We start from the raw sequence: 19,746 nt of genomic DNA, 5'->3' as shown, positions 1-19,746 counted from the left end.
CCGTGTTGTCCTTGACAGTGACCCAGTGTGTTCTGGAGAGTGTGCTTCGGGGTGCAGCTCTTGTTCCCCATCGGGCACTGGCTGTCATGAGCTGCGAGGTGCTCCGAGTCCTGCAGCTGAGCGACACAGCCATCATACCCATTAGTCACCATGTGCCCCGAAAGGTGAGGGGGTGCCCAGGCAAGGGACTTGGGCCTGGGACACTTGGGCCTCACTGGCTGCCTGCCTGTCCATCACCAGGCTGTGGAATTCCACGAGGACCTGTTCCCAGATACTGCCGGCTGTGTGCCTGCCTCTGACCCCCACACCTGGTGGGCCGGGAGCAATCAGCAGGTAGGGCCATGCCTGATTCCACCAGTCCCTGGAAGCCCCTCAGTTTGGCTGGGCCCTGACTTGCTGGGCCTGTCAGTGACCCTTGAACCCAGTTGACCCCTCCAGAGATTGTATTCCCACCTGGCAGCCTATGCCCCCCCACCGTGGCCCATACCTACCACTGCCTCAAATGCCAACCTCTCCACAGGTGCAGAAGGTCAGCCTCAACCCGGCCCATCCGCCCCACCCCAGATTCACTTCCCTCTTGGTGCCTGCTACGGAGGCCCCCCCTGACACAGTCCAGTTTGCAGAGGCGCCCAGGGCTGATGCAGACCCAGCTGTAAGTACCAGGCTGCTCCCGTCCCACAGCCAGCAGGGGGCTGCAGTGGGTGCCCAGGTGAAATCAGCACTAGATGTGTTGTGTCTCTCTGTCTGGTGATCTTTATTGTCCTTTCTAATTATCAAGAATGACAGGAAGGCTGGGGATATAGCTCAGTTGATAGAGTGCTTGCCTCACACAGACCCTGGGTTCAATCCCCAGTACCACCACCAAAAAAAAAAAAAAAAAAAGAATAACAGGAAAAAAAATAAAAACAAGAATGTCAGAGGATTGCCTGCTGCATAAATAGAAAACTTGAGCCGACACTGAAGAAGTGAGACTTCTCACACAAACTGGATTTCTGGCTTTTCTTGAAACACTGGCAGCTCTAACTCACTGGCATATTCCCCCCACCCCACAAATCTGGGAGCCAGCAGCTGCCACCCGCTATCTTCATGGCCTAGAGCTTAGCCTGTCTCCTTTATCCATGTTACCCCAGCCTGTGCTCCCCCTGCCACTGTCCATGCCCACAGCAGTGCTTAGACTCAACCCAGTGTTCCACAGCCCAGAGGGCCCCCAAGCAGTGGCTCTGGAGTTGGGTGTCCCCTCTCTCTCTGGCTAGCGTGCCCAGGGACCCGCTGGCTGATCTGGGTCCTTCTCCCCAGGGGGGCTTCTCTTCCTCTCCCAGCTCCCTGACTTCGCCCTCCACACCCTCCAGCCTGGGGCCCTCACTCTCCAGCAGCAGTGGCATTGGGACTAGCCCCAGTCAGAGATCGCTGCAGAGCCTGCTGGGTAAGCACATCAGGGTACTGACTCTGTCTACTCTGTCCCTACCCATTCTCTTCTGTCCCCCAACTCTGAAGGGAGGCCTTATGTGGGGCACCCAGACTTGTAGCTCCTAGCAGAAACAGTTGTCCTGTGAGCCACAGTAAAGCTGCTAAGGGTCATCTGTAAAACTAGAGGGTGGCCTGGAGCCCTGGATTCTCTGAAATCCTTTTGGCTGCAGAGGAGCAAGGGCCAGCTTTCCAGGCAAGCTGTATGTGCTGCCTCTGCAGAGGCCTCCCCTGGGCACATGACAGGCACCTTCCCATAGTGAGGGTGGCAAGCGGCCAGGAGCCACGGCGCAAGGTGTGCAAACATGGCATCCTTACGCAAAGCTCTGTGTCCCTGCCACCTGCCAGGACCCAGTTCCAAGTTCCGCCACACTCAGGGTAGCGTCTTGCACCGAGACAGCCACATCACCAACCTTAAGGGACTCAGCCTCACCACACCTGGCGAGAGTGATGGCTTCTGCGCCAACCAGCTGCATGTGGCTGTGCCCCTGCTCAGCAGCGGAGGACAGGTGGCCGTGCTTGAGGTGAGGGATTCCACTCCACCAGGGCTGCTCCCCAGGTCCCTGAAGGTGGCAAGGATCCTAAGGGCATTAGTGACTGTCAACTCCCTGAGTGCAGACCATGTATCAGGCTCCTGCCAGCATGTCCCTTAGTCTTCCCAGCTGCCCCAAGCAGTGTGTACCATTCTTGTCCTCATTTTACAGATGAGGGTGAAGAGGTACAGAGAGGTTTAGTGATCTATCCAGGTCACACAACATCGTAAGTGGAGCTGGGTTTGAACCCAGGCCACCTAAGCCCCAGGCCTGAACTCTTTCCACCACTCTGCACTGCTGCTCTTCACTTTTTGGTGTCTCACTTGGCATCAGGGGCTCAGAGCATGGGGTGGTTAAGGCAGAGAGCTTGGGTCACCGAGCAGTGGGGGCATCTGCTGCAGAGGGTGGGGACCCAGGCATGCTGTTGCTCTGCAGCACCTGGGACTGGCTCTCCTGCCTGGTTCTGATGGGCCATGGGGTGGGGCACCTCCTGCAGCTGAGGAAGCCCGGCCGCCTACCTGACACAGCGCTGCCCACACTGCAGAATGGGGCAGCGGTGACTGATCTGGCCTGGGACCCTTTTGATCCCCACCGCCTCGCTGTGGGTAAGGAGGCTGGTTTCCTGGGCTTGAGGGAAGGTACTGGCCCTGGGTTCTGAGTGTTCTGGGGAGCCAGGGATCTTGGGCCCAGTAATGAGGAGCTGCTGCTCTCTCTCCATAGCCGGGGAGGATGCCCGGATCAGACTGTGGCGAGTGCCCCCAGGGGGCCTGGAGAACATGCTCACCACACCTGAGGCTGTGCTCACAGGTCAGGAGGGCCTGGGTCGGGCTGGGTGAGGCACTGGCTTCCAAGGGGGCTCAGCCTCACCCCATTCCCCTTCCTCAGGTCACACAGAAAAGATCTACTCTTTGCGCTTCCACCCATTGGCAGCAGATATTCTGGCTTCCTCTTCCTATGACCTCACCATTCGCATCTGGGACCTTCAGGCCAGGACTGAGCGGCTGAGGCTGCAGGGCCATCAGGACCAGGTAGGACAGCTGCAGGAATGGGGGGGTCTAACCATGGGGCAACAGGCTGCCTCTCACATCCCTGCCTGTCCCCAGATCTTTGGCCTGGCCTGGAGTCCTGATGGACAGCAGCTGGCCACTGTCTGCAAGGATGGGCGTGTGCGGGTTTATGAGCCCCGGAGTGGCCCTGAGCCTCTGCAGGTAAGCAAGTATACATGGCCTTTAGACCTGGTGTGAGGGACACTAGTTGTGCTTCATGTGCTGTATCTCAACAGGAAGGTCCAGGACCTGAAGGGGGCCGCGGAGCTCGCATTGTTTGGGTGTGTGATGGTCGCTGTCTATTGGTGTCTGGCTTTGACAGGTGAGGGCTTAGAGACCACCATCCCCAGGCTCTGGGCACCTGAGTCTCCTTTCCCCAAAGTAACAGACACCTTTCAGGCCTGCAAAATTTGTTCCTGCCCCTCAGTTACCGGGTGGTTGGGTGGGTAGTAGTAGAGGTTTGGGTGGATGGATGGATAAATGGATGGATGGATGATGGTAGATGGGTAGGTGGGTAGAAGTGAAGGCTGGTAAGGGAAAATGAGTCAATACGGAAGCCAGGAGGTGAGAGCCAGGCCAGGAACTCAGGCCTGATGGGGACCAGCTAAAGCCAGTTAGAGAGCTCTGAGAGATGATGCTTTGGAGGAAGGATCAGGAAGGGTCTCCCAAGGGAGGTATCATTTGATCTGGGGCTGCTGACCAAGATCTGGAAGACAGAGTATTTGAGCTCTGGGGAAAGGCCAGGAAGCTGCCCAGAATAGGGAGAAGTCTGGTCCTGGGAAGCTGCAGTCGCCTGTGACAGGTGCTGGGGTCAGCACTGTGCTGAAGAGGGACAGTGGTATAGCCGGGGATGAAGGGGGAAGCAGAGTGGTCAGTTGGGACATTGCCGCCCTGGCCAGGCCAGTTCTGGGCTGGACTCAGCTCTCACATTGCCTAGAATCAGGGTCTCTGTGGAAGTCTTCGTCTTGCCCAGGCCCCTCCAACCCTAAGGGCCTACCTCTGCCTCCTCTTGCAGCCAAAGTGAGCGCCAGCTCTTGCTGTATATGGCTGATGCCCTGGCAGGAGGCCCCTCAGCTGTGTTGGGTCTTGATGTAGCTCCCTCGACTCTCCTGCCCATCTACGACCCTGATACCAGCCTGGTGCTCCTCACTGGCAAGGTGGGCTAGAATGGTCAGGCAGGGTGTCGGGGACGGGTGGTGAAGCTAGATACCTGTCACCTGCCCCATCTACCCTCTGTCCCCCAGGGTGACACCCGGGTGTTCCTGTACGAGCTGCTCTCTGAGGCCCCTTTCTTCCTGGAGTGCAATAGCTTCACATCTCCTGACCCCCACAAGGTGAGGCCATCCTTGTACCTGATCCATCTCCTGTCCCCTATGGGATCTTGGGGCTTCTCCGCCCCCTGGTGGCCATATGGAGAAGTTAAGGAGCCTGTGAGGTCAGAGCTGGTTATGAAATATCCAGGAATTTTGATAGCTTGCTGCTATATTCTGCCATTATTAAAAGTTAAACTATTTTAAAGTTAAATAATATTAATCTGCAATATAAACCTACAAAAAATATATTAAAAACCAAAAAGATAGCCCAGTGCCTGGCACATGCCTGTAATCTCAGTGACTCAGGGGGCTGAGTCAGGAGGATTCTAAGTTTGGGGCCAACCTGGGCAACTTAGTGAGACTCTATCTCAAAATGAACAAATAACTGGGTAGTAGTTTAATAGTAGAACTTTTGCCTAGCATGCTTGAGCCCTGGGTGGAATCCCTAGTACCACTAAGGGAGGGAAAAAAAGAAATAACTATTCTGATCACTTTCTAATTATCATACTAGATTTTACTATTACTTGTGCCATTGATTGTATCTGGGAGAGTTGAAATGTGCCATGGAGGCATACCACTATACATCGCTTCTCAACCCTGCATTTAATGAGTCAAGTTAGTAGCTTGAGATGGGCCATGGTGGGAGTTTGTACTCTGGAAACAGGCCAACCTTCATAGGGCCACCCGTTCACATTACCAGTACACCACTGTCCGGGGGAGGCTGTGGTCCTACATAGGAATGTTGCTACACTGGGTGCCCAGGAGGAGCTTTTGGCTCTAGCTGTTACTCCTCTCCCCCAGGGCTTCATCCTCCTACCCAAGACCGAGTGTGATGTGCGGGAAGTGGAGTTTGCCCGATGCCTGCGGCTGCGCCAAACCTCCCTGGAGCCTGTTGCTTTCCGGCTGCCCCGAGTCAGGGTGAGGTCGGGTCCAAGGATTCCAGCACCCAACGCCCTCTTCCCAGCACTGGCCAGGGACTTTAAAAGTTCTATCTGGCTGTGCTTCCAAACCTTCCTGCTCTCTGCTCTTTGGGGATACTGGCCCCTTATTTGCTGCAATTTCAGAAGTTATGGATGCCCCAGCATGGGGGTAAGGGTCACAGAGCTTGATATTGGTGTGTTCTAGGTCTTAGTCAATGTCTCAAGACAGTCTCTTCCCCCCCCTGCAGAAAGAGTTCTTCCAGGATGATGTGTTCCCAGACACTGCTGTGAGCTGGGAGCCAGTGCTCAGTGCCGAGGCCTGGCTAGGAGGCACTAATGGACAGCCCCGACTACTCAGCCTGCAGCCCCCTGGCATGATCCCAGGTGGAGTAACTAGGGTTGGGGGAAAGAAGCAGGGGAGTCTGGGCAGGGCCTAGAGGAGGGGGCAGAGGCCCAAGTTCAATCCTTCATCATTGAGGACACACAGGACCTCCAGCTCTCTCAGGGATGGAGTGACCATGTCTTGAGACCTAATCTCTGAGCTCCTGGAGGGTAGTACCTATGTTTCCATCCCACATCTACCCAACACACACCCTGGTCCCTGGTGCCTAGGGCAGTCCTCCTAAACAGAAACTTCACTAGCTGTTTATGCCACCTATCCCCTAGGGGCTGGCATCAAGCAGCCCCCACACAGGGGACTCTCTGATACCTGTCCTTGCCTCATCTCAGTGAGCCAAGCCCCCCGTGAAGCGCCTGCCCGGCGAGCCCCATCCTCAGCACAATACCTGGAAGAGAAGTCAGATCAACAGAAGAAGGAAGAGGTAGGCAAGGGAGAGGGCTAGCTCTGCAGAGCGGATGGGGTCCTAGCTGTGTGTGGCTGTCCTTCATATCTCTAGTCCTGATCAGATGAGAGTTGTATCACACTGATCTCTGTGTCAGAGCTTGGTGGGGAGACCTTTCAGAGCCCTGCTGCTGACCTCCTGCTGCCCCCAGGCTACAGGAAGCCAGGGAAGGTAGGGAGAGCCCCTCTAAGCCCCACCAGGTTTGATCCAACTAAAACTGGAGGTTGGAGAGCCAAGTCCATTTGGGGCCCTGGTGTATGTTTGAGCTTTTTAGGCTATGTGCAGAGACAGCTGCACCTGAATCAAGTGCCACAGCCACGGTCTCTCTGTCTCTGATTCCCATCTCTTGTCTTTATGTCTTCTTCAGTGAAAATCCATGAACTTTGCCACAGCTCTAATTAAAATGGCTCTTTTCACAATACTGTCAGGGTTAAAACCATGGGATCTGATGCTCTTGAGGTCTGGAAGTCCTATTCCTTTCAATGCTTCTCTGATCCACTCTTGCAGCTGCTGAATGCCATGGTGGCAAAGCTAGGGAACCGGGAGGACCCCCTGCCCCAGGACTCTTTTGAAGGGGTGGATGAGGATGAGTGGGTAAGTGAGTGGCAAGGGAGACCAGCCTTCCTGACCAGCAGCACCATCCCTCCCAGACACACAGCAGCACACATACCCTTCCTTCCCAGACCCTCTTAACTCTCTCCCACTTCTTGGTTTATCACCCCAGGACTAGCCTGCCTACCAGTCACTTCTGGCCTCATCTGCTGCTGCCACCTCCTAGAACCACCTGGTGCCCTTGCACACCTCACATCTCTTCAACCTGGAAGATACCTCTCTGGCCTTGGCACGCCCCATCTCAGAAGCCTTGGTTTATTGCAGGCCTTGGGCACTTCCATGGTTGCTGGGCCTACTGCAACTCCCAGGGATTGTCTGTAATTTAGCTTTCTTTGGGACCAGCTGCTTGTCCTCAACCACCTGCTAGCATGTGGAACCAAAGGGCATGGGGTTGGGGTCAGTACCATGTCCCTGGGCAGGCCCTGGACTCCCTGTCTCCCCTGCTCTTTCTGCTGACCTGGGCTGGTCCCAGCCTAGGCTGGTCTTAATCCAGCACCTTCAGGTACTACATGCCAACCCATCTTGCCTGCTTAATTGTTCCTATTAAGGGTGTTGGGGGCTGGCCCCCCACCAAGCCATTTGGAACAGCTCCAGCCTGAAGAACCTGGGACCAGTTGCCCTGCTTCCCAGGGTTGCAACCAGGAGAAGGGGGCCTCACCAAATCGATGGCCCAATTAGGGTAGTGTGAATCCTGCAAGGACCAGCCTGCACATGCTTGGATGTTTTCAGCAATTAAATTTTTGTAAGCTGACCACCTCTTGTGCTATTCTTATCTCTGGGATAGCTGGAAAGGGAAAGAGGACATGAATATGAGTGAGAGTGGTTGAATCTGTGCTCACCCTCATCCCAGCTCACTTTGTCCTTATGGCCTTTTAGCCGAAAGCTGCTGGGAGTTCATTCATTCAACACTCAGGTGCCCAGCAGTACTCTGGTAGGTATTGAAACTGGAGAGCCCAGCAGGGTTGGGGTCTTTCAGTGAGCTTAAGCTTACTATAGCTTTGTTGTATAAGGGAAGTAGACTGTGCAGAAGAGCAGTGTGAAAGGAGCCATGGAGAAAATAACTATAAAAAAAGAAGTGGGGCTGGGGATACAGCTCAGTTGGTAGAGTGCTTGCCTCACATGCACAAGGCCCTGGGTTCAATCCCCAGCACACACACACACACAAAAAAGGAAGTGATTTGAATGCGGGGGCAAATAGGGTATTCAGAGGTCTGAGGAGTTGACTCCCATTTAAGCTGACACCTGAAGGAGCTTGCCACAGAGAATGCTACAAGAACATCTCTAACAAAAGGAAGGACAGCAGGAGTGCTGAGGGAAGAAGCAATTTTGAGAGCCTGAGGAAAGAAAGGGCAGTGCCAGAGCACAGTGTAGGCAGCCTGACTTCCATCTATTCTACAAATACTTATGAGCACCTGCCACACTCCAGGCAGCCTTCCAGGTGGAGATTAAATACACAGCTTGCCCCCTGGGAATTTGCCTTCTAGTGGGAGGGAACAGACTATAAGCAATAAACATAAAAATAAAGGAACTATATGATACGGTAGAGGATGTAAAAGCCTCAGAAAAAAATAGAGGATGTCAGGGGGCTGGGGCTGTGGCTCAGTGGTAGTGCACTTGTGTTGCAGGTGTGAGGCACTGTCGATTCTCAACACCACATATAAAAAATAAATAAAATAAAGGTCCATCAAACAATAAAAATATAGATACATTTAAAAAAGTAAAGGGGATCAAGAGTGGAGGATTAAACTGCACATGGTAATACACACCTGTAATGCCAGCGACTCTGGAGGCTGAGATGGGAGGATCGCAAGTTCAAGACCAGCCTCAGCAATTTAGCTGTCAATAGTTGCCCTAAGAAACTTAGCCAGACCTTGTCTCAAAAAGATAAAAAGGGATGGGGATATGGCTCAGTGATAAAGTGCCTCTGGGTTCAATCTGCAGTACCAAAAAAGTGAAGGAATACCCAGCACTACCAAAAAAAAAATGAAGGAATAAGCAATAAGCCAGTCACAAAAGACACTTGTAGTATTGATTCCATTTTTGTGGAATGTCTTGAAGGGACAAATCCATAGGGACAAAATGCAGATGAATGGTTGTCAGGGCAGGGCGAGGTTGACTACTGGTGGGCAAGAAACTAAATGGTGGTGATTGTTGCACAGCTCTGTGAATATGCTCAAAGACACTGAATTGTGCACTTTAAAAGTGTGAGGTGTATGGTGTGTGAATTACATCTCAATAGAGAGAATGTCGGGCATGTCATAGTGGGGGACTCGGGGTGGGCTTCATTGAGAAGGTGGCATTTGAGCACAGATTTGGGGGAGGAAATCAGCCTCTCAGATTACGAAACAGAAGGAATCTGAACTGAAATTTATTTTGAAGTTCCCAGTTTTCTTAGATATTCCCGAAAATTTGGCATCCTACCTCATATTCGTTTATTTCACACGATGTTTTCGTTTTAAATATTTTTGGCAAAACTAAGGGAAGAAACAGTCTTGGCGCCCCAGCTAGAGGGCCACCTGGAGGGGCTGGGACCGTCCATCGCCCGCCTGGTGATCCCCAGAGCCCAAGGAAGGTTCCGCCCACCGAAGGTCCCGCCCCTCTTTCGTCACGACAGCGCTCGGGGCCGAGGTAACGCGCATGCCCAGCGCGGCCTCGCGCACGCGCTTTGCTGTCTCCTTTAACCTCTGACCCGCCGGCCGCCCTTAAGCCGGCGCGGCGGGGCCAGGAAGCGGGAGTCCGCGACCCCGAGGCAGAGCGGTCGCAATGGTGAGACCCGGGGCGTGCCGCCGGGACAGGGAGGCTGGGGAGGGTGATGGGGCTCTGGCTGTGCTGAGGGCGCGCGTGCGGCGGGAAGCGGGGGGTCGGGGGAGGCGGCCGGGAAACGCCGCCGGCGGAAGGCAGCGCACACCTACCTGGCTGACGCACGCGCCGGTCCTTGCCGTCGCCGCCGGCTCAGCGGGGTGAGAGCGAGCCGCCGCGGGCGACCGGAGGGGGAATGCGCACACCTGTTCCACGGAGGCCTCCCGGGAACTTTGAAAAGGCAGGTTCTTGAGCACCGTCCCTGGGGGTCGCGGAGTTGGTATCTGCCAATCGATGACTTGAGGGACTCTATCCATAGGAAAGGAAAATGCTGTGGATAAGTATGATAGGAGGAGGCTGGGAAAGTTTCAAAGTGGAGGAATTTGGAGCACACGTGGAGAAGAAAAGTGTAAGAACTGATCTAGGAGTAGAGGGTGCATTTGCATTATGGGGAGAGGTGAAGGGGAGAATAAGGCGGAGAAGTTAGTTTAGGCCAGATGGAGAGAGGTGAATGCCAAGTGGAGAACGGTGTGTGTATTGGGCAATGGCCAGAGCCCTTCCCCAGCTAGGAAACCTTGTCTGGGAGCATAGAGTATAAGACTCCAGCCTTGTCTGAAGCGCAGCTGAGGGTGGTGTGGTTAAGTGTCCATTCCTGGGCAGCCACATTCATTCAAATGCAGATTGGGCTCTGGGCCCCTATGGTCCTGGCCTTTTTCCTGCCTAGCTGTGATACCAGCAGCTGTTTGTAGAGGCCCTGGGTGACCATAGCCCCTTGCTAGCTCAGCATGTCCTTGAGAAGGAAGTGAGTCTTAGTGGCAGTCTGCTCACCAACCTGAGGGTCTGCAGCTGTGCCTTGAAGGAATGTAGCACATTTGTCAGAAAGCTGAGCTCCTTTCTTGATGTACTTTTAGTGGGATAATCCTTATTTCTGAGTGTCTCCTTAATATTACTTGTGGTACTTTGCCCTAACTTCAGGGCTGTGGTCTTGTATTTGCCATGTTGCTTTACAGAAGAAAAGGCCTATGTGCTGCCCGCTGTGGGTCCCAGGTTGGAGTCCTGTGGCTCTGACCTCTGCTGTCTGCCTACTGCTTGACCCGAAGTTGATTGCCAATGGTTGGTCTTCACTGGGACTTTCAGACCCAAGTATCAGTCAGTGTATTATGGGTTGTTTTAGGTCTTTTTAGGAGGGGCCTCATCCGGTGGCACTTTGGATCACCTGTAGAGGCTGCAGCTTCCAGAGCTTTGCCCACCATGAATCCCCAGCTGTGAGCATGGCCTGACCCATAGTCAGTGTTCAGGGAATGTTTGGGTTGGAATAAGGTGGATGAGAGTTGGCAGCACCACCTGATTGCCAGACCATTAACACCAAACTGGGTCTGGTCCTTAAGTAAAGCCAGCTGTTGAACTCTTGCTTCGGCCTGCCACTGTGGGTCCAGTTGGTTTTACATGCATTCCTTTATGGCTTTATGACTCTCCTATAAGGAATATATTTCTTTTCTTCGTTTTGCAGATAAGAAAACAGGGTTTAGAGAAGTTGAGTAACTTGCCCAGGGACACCCAACTAGTGAGAAGCAAAGTTAGGTTTCCAGTTGAAGTATCTCCCTAACTGCTTCCTGGCTCCCTGGGGAATACAGCATTTTGCAGCCTTCACCCCTGAGGAATCAAATGAACTGCTTTATTATAAACTTTGTTACTCCATACTGTCTAGCCATTGCCAAGTTTTGTGACACAGCAGTAGTTAATGAAAAGCAACACTTACTGATCACCTACTGTATTATTAAGGTCCATGCCGGACACATTATAGGCATTATATAATCTCTGTGACAGCCCTATCATTGTCCTCATTTTATAGGCTCAGAGGGATTGAGATCTTTTCCAGGGCCACACAGCCAGATTTGGCCACAGGTGATCCCAGAGCCTTCTGTAACCACTATAACACACTCTTTCTCCAGTGTTTTGTAGCAGGTGACCCTGCAGGAACTTTGGTGGCCTCCATCTGCCCTCTATCCAGCTCCCTCCACCAGCCAGGGTAGCTGCTGAAACTTTGTGGGCCAATCCTGCCTTCCCTGCAGTTGTAGAGAGTTCTGGACAGTAGAACCACAGGCTACCATGCCACTTTGATTGATTTATTTTTTTCATTTTTCATTTTTGGTCCTTGGATTTAACCAAGGAATACTAAACCACTGAACTACATCCCCAGCCCTTTTTATTTTTTATTTCGAGACAGGTCTCACTAACATGCTTAGGGCCTTGCTAAATTGCTGAGGCTGGCCTTGAATTTATAATCCCTCTGTCCTCTGGGTCTCTGGTATTAGAGGCATGTGCAACCATACCCAGCACAACTTTGATTTAAAACATGGAGGACATGATTAGGGAAGTTTCCCAGTTACAGCCTTGGTGTTTTTGTTTTCTATTTTGGGGTACTGGAGCTTGAACCCAGGGCTTTGTGCATACTAACCAAGGACTCTATCACTGAGGTATAGCCAGCTGTCAGCCTTTTTTTTTTTTTTCAGTTGTAGATGGACATACTATCTTTATTTATTATTTTTTATGTGGTGCTGAGGATCAAACTCAATGCCTCATGCATGCAAGACAAGCGCTCTACCACTGAGCTACAATCCCAGCCCAGTCTTTCCTCTTAATGTGCATTATTTAGCAATGGTTATTGGCCTCAGCAGAAAAGTAACCAGTGATTACAAGACTATGCTAAGCCTCTGGCAGCAGAAGACAGAGGCTTTGGGGTGGGAGGTGAGATCACCTAAGGGTTTTCCAGGCTCAGGGACCTCTGGAGATAGTGACTGCCCTGTCATGCAAGGCCAGTATTCCACTTGAGAGCCTATAGCTTTTAGGCAAGGAGGACAGAAGACAGGTAAGATTACACACTCAGCAAGCACACTGCTATTCCTCATACACCTCCAGTACAGCTGGCTGCAATCTTGCCTTTGATTACATGAGGGTCTTTAGGCTTTACTTTCTTGTATGAAATCCGGAACTTATAAAATTTCCACCTACTTGTGAAATGCATACCAAATTCTGTTTATTCATCTTCCTGACAGCCCATAATCATATCTCTTCTGTTAGGAAGGGCAAGGCCTTGAAAGCCAAACTAGGTCACTTCTGGAGTCCGAATTCCACTGGAATCTGACAGCCCCTGTCCTCTTTGGCTTCTGGATCAGTTTGCTTAGTCACCCTGCCTTATCTTGGGATTTTTGTGAGGCAGCAGCCCACAGCTACCTTGTCACATAGCGCCAGCTCTGGGTTCCTTCTCCCTCACTCAAGTACTAGCTGTCTGTCCTTGGTCACTAAGCCCTTTGAGTTATTGGGATTATATGGCACAAACAATAGAATATGTTTGGCATAGTGCCTGGCACACAAGCTCAATCAGTACTTGCTGACCAAGGGGAACTCTAACCACAGGAAAGTACAAAGAAGAAAGGGCAACTTACTTGACTCTACCACATGAACACTGTTAACCCATTGTGAGCAGTCTCCTGTGTCCTCTGTGCGACCCTGTTTGTACCATTTCATGGACACAGGATCATTTTTTATACATGTTGCCTATGTTATCTGCATGTCACAATATAGTCTATAAATTTTCCCATGTCATATGCCTTTCTGTTCTTACCTCTGGCTGCTCCCAGGATGTATCTTATTCCCCTACCCTGTTCCTCTGCTTCAGAGTCCTAAGAGTCCCATCACGACTCTATCTGCTCTTCAGAACCTAGCCAGGAGAAGCACCATCTTCTCCCAGAACCTCTCTCATTGCTCAGTGTTCCCTCTACTGACTGAGCGTCTGGTTGTGTCTTAGTGAGGTATGTCTGTGGCATGCTGAATCATAGTCTGGGGTCTGTATAACCTTGCTGTGCTGCAGTTGATTTCCATGTCAGGCCATGTAAGTATGTGGCCAGCTCAAGACAGGGACCAGGCTCTGTGTGTGCTGTGCAGTGGGTGGCATAGACTCTGGCTAGTGTTTGAAGGAGTAGGCAAACCAGTGGCTGAACAAATGAACTAGCCCTACTCTTGATAATCAAAAGGTCCTTCCTGTGATTGTCTAACTACCCTCCTAATGGGCCTTTAGCTCCTGAAGCTGGAGACTGTATATTCTAAGTAGACCTGTGGTAACTTTTTGTTGTATTGAATGGAATGAACTCCAAGTCATAGGACTCTATGGTTAGAATGGGTCTGAATTTTCCCACTGGTAAAAAGAAGGTTGGACCAGATAATCTGAGAAGCACAGGAAGAGTCATTGTCAGTTCTGGGATAGAGGGTGAATTGGTAACAGGTCTGGGACTGTCCCTGTGTTCTGGATCCCAGGCCACGGTGTTTCTTACTAATGTCAGTACCCTCCATCCCCTGTAGCCACATTGCTTTGGTTTTTCTCTGACTTTCCCGAAGGTCAAGGGGGACCAGTCTGCCTCTGGAGACTCCAGTAAGTATCTGAAGCCACCCCAAGCAGAAGCTTTTTATCAGGGCACTTTGGAGAAGGTAGCCTGTGGCTGCAGTGCTATACACCATACTCTCAGTTCCTCAGCAGCCATCTCCAGACTCCCCACTTTTCAGGCCCTGAGAATGCAGCCTTCTAACCAGATGCCTACTCTGCCTACAGGCCAAGTACCTGGCCCAAATCATTGTGATGGGCGCACAGGTGGTAGGCAGAGCCTTTGCTCGGGCCCTGCGGCAGGAGTTTGCAGGTAAGCATGGGCCCCTCTCTCCTGAGTTGAGAGCTTCTGCCCAGGTCAGATCTTCCTTGGTAGCTCAGCCTGGTCATGAATGCAGTGATTCCCTCCATGATAAAGCATTCTGTGGCTTGGGTGGCTTGGGGCACTCTTTTGTGGTAGGGGGTAATGCCAGACTTTGGGACCTTCTCATGTGAGAGAGGTTTATGTCCAGTGAAACTTGGTTAACATGAATATCCTGCTCAGGAGCTGGCAAACTGGCCCACTTGACCATCTGTTTTTGTAAATTAAGTTTTCCTGGAACATAGCCACATCCTCTGGCTGCTATCAGGGAGAGCTGAGTAATTCCAATGCAGGTGAAATTGACCAAATTTAAAATATTTTCTATCTGACCCTGTAAGGAAATGTTTACTGGCTTCTGATTTTAGTGTCACTAGAGGCAAGCTTGCTTTGGTGGTCTGAGTGCTGGCTTGGCAGCCAGGTCCCAGCAGAACTATTGCTCCTCCCTTGGCCACAGCTTCACTCCGCCTGGTCCCCAATTTGCTCTGCCCTGGGACCAGAGGTAGGGGGAGAAGGGGACCATAATCCAGGCTCGATGGTCAGACCTTGTCCTCCAGTAAGGCTTGTCTGTCCTTACTTTCCTGCCCCCTCCCCCAAAAGAAACCAGTCCTGGAGAAGAGCTACTCCTGGCCACTTCTGTTCCTGTATGTCTCCTCTGTGCCACCTGGCAGGGGTGAGCCACCCATCCGGAAGGCTCAGGGGGAGCTTTGGGCCATGGAGGGCTGAGCGATCACCCATGTGTCCACACAGCCAGCCGAGCCGCAGCTGATGCCCGGGGACGAGCTGGGCACCAGTCTGCAGCTGCATCCAACCTCTCTGGCCTCAGTCTTCAGGAGGCCCAGCAGATTCTCAACGTCTCCAAACTGAGTCCTGAGGAGGTCCAGAAGGTAAGGCCGTAAGACTGGGGTAGGGGAGGCTTGGCAGAAGTGGGTAAGTGCAGTGGGTCTGACTGAAGCCAGCTGGGACTCCCACTGCACTGAGGAAGCCACTGTTGTTTGTTAAGTTTTAGGCCCCAGGCAGGGCAGTTGCAGAGGCAGAGCTGTTGGTAGTAGCAGCCAAGCTGTCCCTCTATGGGCATCTGTCCTGTCTCTGCCCCTTTAGGTCATAGCAGCCTCCTGGGTTGCACAGTGTGGCATATGGGGTGTAGAGGTCAGGCCCTTTAACTTCCCTTATCGTCAGCTTCTCCTGGTGTCTCATTCAGAGTTTGCAGTCTGCTCTTCGTCTCCTCTCCCCTGCAGAACTATGAACATCTATTTAAGGTGAATGATAAATCCGTGGGCGGCTCCTTCTACCTACAGTCCAAGGTAAGTGCTCTTTGATTCTTCAAGAAGGATAAGCCACATACCTCCTCTCCTCAGTTGGGACCCTGGCAGGGCAGCTGGCAGTTAGGGAGTTGGCAGTAGTAAGTGAGGTATGCCAGGCCTTTCCCTGGTGCCCTAGCCTCAGAGAGGACACCCACCCCCTCAAATTGCCACTCCTCTGGCTGCCTCAGTTCTATAGGGCTCAGCTGAAGGGACAGTGGCCCTCCCAGCATTCAGACCTTGAAGGAGCAGGAGCAGCCACTGGTGGTATGTACCAGACCAGCACTGGTCTACTGGTGCAGAAACCCAGCCTTCAGGGTTCCTGTGGAGGAGGACTGCCCTCCAGAAAGGTAGCCTGAGCCAGGAAATGAAGAATCCTGTCTGTAGCTGAGGGGCAAAAGGTAGAGGTTCTGCCGAGCCCTGATCTTTCACCTCCTTCCAGGTTGTCCGGGCAAAGGAGCGCCTGGATGAGGAACTCAGAATCCAGGCCCAGGAGGAGAAAGAGAAAGAGCAGGTGCCCAGAACGTGACCGTGCAGCTCTCCTCTCCCTGCCACCTCTTAACTTATAGCTTGGTAATAAATCTCTTCCGTGTTTCTCCTGTGCATGTATCCCATTTCCAGGAGGCCAGTTGCCTCTTGTAGGGCTCTGCTGGGGCCCCGGGGGGGCCAACAGCTAACAGCCTCAGGAGCTGGGTTCAGGTGGTGAGATCGTTGAGCAGTCCCACCATGTAAGAGCCTGCCTGAGGGGTCATACAGCTGCTCCTGCTCCCATGGCACCTAATTCCCTTCCCTCCCTTGTATCCTGCCAGATGGAAACCCATTACCATCCCACAGGTCTTTTCCTGCCCCACCCTCAGGATGAAAGCCCCTGGCCCAGGCTTCGATATGATGTTTTTGGTGAGCTGGGCAGAATGCTTCCGTTCATGACTGAGGGAGAACCTTGGCCAGCCTATCCCTGGACCAAGGCATGGCTCACCAGTCATAGCAGGTTAGGGACCTGAACCTTGTAATGCTTACTCCAGAATCTTCCATCTCTGCTCCTCAGAACCCGACCCTCATGCTTCTTTCCTTCCAGTTCCCGGCTGGCTGACCTGCTTTCAGCCTCACATTGAGGCTGGCACCTAAAGGCTGAAGAGAAACCCAGATCAGGGGCTTTAGGTAATATTGTTGGGAGACCCCAAAGCTGAGCACAGAGCCAGACAGTCTAAGGTCAGCCCCGTTCCTAGCATGTTCATGACACAGAAACCATCTTTGCAACTCACTTTTATTGTTTCTTTATAAACTTCCTCTCACATGGAGGAATATATTGTTATAGTCATTAGCTTATCTCTTTTTTAAACTCTATGCTAACAGCAATGGAGCCAAGAGGAGGAAAAACATAAGCTACAATAGAAAGGCACTTAGAACCTGTTAAAATACTGATATCCTGGAATGTGCAACAATAAACCAACAACAACGAAAAGTATACTGGCCCTTCCAAGCCTGGTCTATCACCAAATCACATGCTGAGCTAATGTCACCTTCCAGTGCCCTATTCCTCTGCTCCTGGGCTTGAGTCAAACCATATATCCCCCAAGCTAGGGACTGAAGGCCTAGGGCCCTAACAGGGATGAGGGGGGTGCTTGGGTCCAGGGTGGACCCAAAGAAAGAAGACCAGCTCCTTTCTACCTTGCTCACAGCCCCATCAAGGGGCAGAGCCAGCGTGGCCAGGCCCTGTCAGGACTGGGGTTCTAAGACCAGCAGCAGGGACTGCCAGGTCAGGGTGACCCTTCTAGGACAGAAGGGCAGTCCAGGAAAGAGTGGGATCAGAACTGCTCAGAGGAACCACAGGGCTATGGAGGACCCCACTGCCATCTGGTGGCTCTTTTGTTCTATGGGTGGGGAATTGGAGGGGGTTGGCTATTTTGCAGCCTAGTGACAAAGGTGCTCTAAAGCCAGAGCTCCCAGCTGCTGGCAGGAAGGGAACAAAAGGCCCAGGGTTGGTTGAGTGGGACATGCTGGGATAGCCTAGCTTCTGGAGATTGGGCAGTGGGATCAATAACCTATATCCTTGGCATACTCTGGCCCCTGCATAGTAGTTAGACCCTAGGGGAGCTGGCTAAGTGGGAGTCTCTTAGGATCAGGCTCAACTGAGAAAAAGCCAGAGGCAACAACATCCCAAGTCCATCTCCTTCCTCCAGCCAGCTCTTCCCAGGCAGAGGGGCTGGGCCTGCCTGTAGCCATGCTTGGCTGCCCAGTCTCCCACAGACCCAGGCCTCAGTCAATGGCCAGAAAGCTCCCTCCACTTACCCCCCTGCATGCTGTCTTGGTGCCTTAAGACCAGAAGCTGCCTCTTGCCTCAGTACCAGTGCCCTGTAGGCCTCTCCGTGAGGCCAGTCCCAGCTGGGATGACCAAGATGGAGCCTGGCCTGGCCCTACCTGTTGGGCCTGGATTAAGTCCTAGCACCAGGGCTATCCATCTGACACCTTCCCTCCCTGGCTCCATGTTTCCCGTACGCTCAGGATGCCTGAGTCAGATCCTTCCAGGGTATAGGGGCAAGTGAGTGGTCAGCTGGCCCTTCACCTGGGAATGTTGCTGGCCCTCTGGCAGTGCAGTCTGATTCAGGCTGAATGAAGGATGACGGCAGCTGACCAAGCAGGCCTCCCTTCTCTAGCGAGCAGGAAGGCACCTTGTCATAGGGGTGGGTGGGGAACAGCATGGCTTCTTCCTGTGGCTTAGCCAGGGTCTGCATCTTATCTTCTCTCCCTCCGGGGGGTAGGCCAGAGGGAAAGGGGTCTAGGGTGAGCCTGCATGGGTGCTGTGGCTCCGTGGGGGCTCCTCACAGCACATCACATAAAGTTGAGGGTGGTCTGGACCAACAGGAGGGCAGATACTACTTTGCCTGCTCCCAGTGTTGGGACACGGGAAACAGTCGCTGCTGGCCTCTGTGGCTGATAAGTGGGCAAGTGAGGGAAGACAACCTGCTCAAGTTGGCCCTGGGATGAAGGAGGCACCAGGGTGGGAAACCAAGGACTAAGGGTCCGGTGGAGGATGGGCAGAGGGCTCAGAAGCTGTGGGGCAGGGGCCTGAGGGTGAGCAAGGCCTCAGCACCCAAGAGCATGGTCAGGGCCAAGTCCTCACTTGGGACCTGGGAAGGCAACAATGACCTTCTAGCACCATCCTTGCTGCCCAAGGACTGCATCTGGGACTGCAGCTTCCCAGGGAGCACAGACCACCAGGCCCCAGAGCAGTAGGACATTATTGCTATTTCGCAGAAGAGTTTCTGTTCGTCAGGGTGGGGCCCAGAGCTGCTGGCTGAGCTGTCATAGCTGGTAGGTAGGTAAGCAGGCTCAGTTCACTACAGCTGGTTTGAGTAGCACAGAGCCTGGTGGGATGACCACCCAGCCAGGAGTTAGTGCCTCTGGGCTGCTGGCTGCTGAGTTGACGCCTGTGGACAGGTCCAGCACAGTGCCTGGAAGCAGGGGGAGTCCATCGGGGCTTGGCCGGGAGCGGCTGCTCTCCGTCCTTTCGAGGGGAGTCTTGCAGCCCTCTGTGCCCAGGGCCCTACTGGGCACTGACCCACGCCCTTTCTCCCCCTCTGCCTTGCCGCCAGCGGAGCCAGTGAGGAGGGAGACCACAGGCAGACCCAGTCCACCAGCCCCAAAGGGAGAGGGCAGCAGTGGGTTCTTGGCCAGATTGAGGGGCAGAACAGGACCTGGCAGCCCAGGGCCAATACCCCCACCACCCCCGCCACCCCCGCCATTGCCACAGGCCAGGGCACTGAGGTCGAGGGGGCCAGGGGCCAGGGGCAGGGGCAGGCCAGGCAGGCTGGGGCCTCCGAAGAGGGCAGCAGGGTTGGGAATGATGATCTGAGCCCCACTAACATAGGGGCTGCTGTCAGGGGTGGGCAGTGGTGGTTTAGGGGGTGGGCGTAGCTGCAGGAGCTCCTGCTGCTCGTGAGACACGAAGTGGCCATGGGCTTTGATGTGCTTGCGCAGAGAGCTGGGGTCTGTGTAGCGCTTGTGGCAGCCAGGCATCTTGCAGTAGTAGGGTTTGTCCACGTAGTGGGTGCGAGTGTGCTTGAAGCGGTCACTCGAGTTGGAGTAGCGCTTGTTGCATCCCTCATAGGGACAGACATAGGGCTTCTCACCTGCAGGGATAGGCCACATAAGGGAATCTTGCCCTACTCTCAGGTATTCC

The 19,746-nt window shown here is 53.2% G+C and overlaps 3 protein-coding genes across 14 annotated transcripts in view; 2 read left to right on the top strand and 1 right to left on the bottom strand.

The window, feature by feature from the left end:
• Coro7 (coronin 7) overlaps window positions 1-7,482 on the top strand; it is a 55,645-nt gene extending 48,163 nt beyond the window's left edge. For all 5 annotated transcript variants that reach the window (XM_005337733.5, XM_078024550.1, XM_040277867.2 and 2 more), the window contains 17 exons: window positions 19-164; window positions 241-333; window positions 521-652; window positions 1,297-1,423; window positions 1,813-1,988; window positions 2,494-2,602; window positions 2,718-2,804; window positions 2,883-3,025; window positions 3,101-3,205; window positions 3,280-3,365; window positions 4,059-4,200; window positions 4,288-4,377; window positions 5,158-5,274; window positions 5,525-5,660; window positions 6,006-6,097; window positions 6,626-6,712; window positions 6,843-7,482. In XM_005337733.5, the coding sequence (XP_005337790.2) occupies window positions 19-164; window positions 241-333; window positions 521-652; window positions 1,297-1,423; window positions 1,813-1,988; window positions 2,494-2,602; window positions 2,718-2,804; window positions 2,883-3,025; window positions 3,101-3,205; window positions 3,280-3,365; window positions 4,059-4,200; window positions 4,288-4,377; window positions 5,158-5,274; window positions 5,525-5,660; window positions 6,006-6,097; window positions 6,626-6,712; window positions 6,843-6,848 (1,874 nt within the window). In that variant the 3' untranslated portion in view covers window positions 6,849-7,482. The remainder of the gene's footprint in view (window positions 1-18; window positions 165-240; window positions 334-520; window positions 653-1,296; window positions 1,424-1,812; window positions 1,989-2,493; window positions 2,603-2,717; window positions 2,805-2,882; window positions 3,026-3,100; window positions 3,206-3,279; window positions 3,366-4,058; window positions 4,201-4,287; window positions 4,378-5,157; window positions 5,275-5,524; window positions 5,661-6,005; window positions 6,098-6,625; window positions 6,713-6,842) is intronic.
• Window positions 7,483-9,337: 1,855 nt separating this feature from the next.
• On the top strand, window positions 9,338-17,031 carry Pam16 (presequence translocase associated motor 16). Of its 4 annotated transcripts, none has more exons than XM_040277870.2 (6): window positions 9,620-9,770; window positions 14,136-14,220; window positions 15,016-15,152; window positions 15,504-15,569; window positions 16,009-16,139; window positions 16,642-17,031. In XM_040277870.2, the coding sequence occupies exons 1-5, from the start codon at window positions 9,726-9,728 to the stop codon at window positions 16,093-16,095; spliced, it is 420 nt and encodes a 139-aa protein (XP_040133804.1). In that variant the 5' UTR covers window positions 9,620-9,725; the 3' UTR covers window positions 16,096-16,139; window positions 16,642-17,031. The 4 variants fall into 4 exon arrangements, with proteins under 4 accessions (XP_005337791.1, XP_040133804.1, XP_040133803.1 ...); XM_040277869.2 differs by having other exon boundaries at window positions 16,401-17,031; XM_040277868.2 differs by having other exon boundaries at window positions 16,376-17,031.
• The window catches only part of Glis2 (GLIS family zinc finger 2), a 20,025-nt gene continuing 17,095 nt past the window's right edge, over window positions 16,817-19,746 (bottom strand). For all 5 annotated transcript variants that reach the window (XM_078024553.1, XM_078024556.1, XM_078024557.1 and 2 more), the window contains one exon: window positions 16,817-19,696. In XM_078024553.1, the coding sequence (XP_077880679.1) occupies window positions 18,897-19,696 (800 nt within the window). In that variant the 3' untranslated portion in view covers window positions 16,817-18,896. The remainder of the gene's footprint in view (window positions 19,697-19,746) is intronic.

Source organism: Ictidomys tridecemlineatus, chromosome 10 (genome assembly GCF_052094955.1).
Source record: "Ictidomys tridecemlineatus isolate mIctTri1 chromosome 10, mIctTri1.hap1, whole genome shotgun sequence".
Classification (NCBI taxonomy): domain Eukaryota; kingdom Metazoa; phylum Chordata; class Mammalia; order Rodentia; family Sciuridae; genus Ictidomys; species Ictidomys tridecemlineatus.
Note: the sequence above shows the minus strand (reverse complement) of the source record. Positions and strands in the feature narration are given on the sequence as shown.

Bases quoted from the DNA above. Each gene is read 5' to 3' on its own strand.
- Pam16 (XM_040277870.2), top strand. From the start codon at position 9,726: ATGCGCACACCTGTTCCACGGAGGCCTCCCGGGAACTTTGAAAAG. The intron at 9,771-14,135 runs GCAGGTTCTTGA...CTCTGCCTACAG, and splicing joins CTCCCGGGAACTTTGAAAAG to GCCAAGTACCTGGCCCAAAT. The intron at 15,570-16,008 runs GTAAGTGCTCTT...ACCTCCTTCCAG, and splicing joins CCTTCTACCTACAGTCCAAG to GTTGTCCGGGCAAAGGAGCG.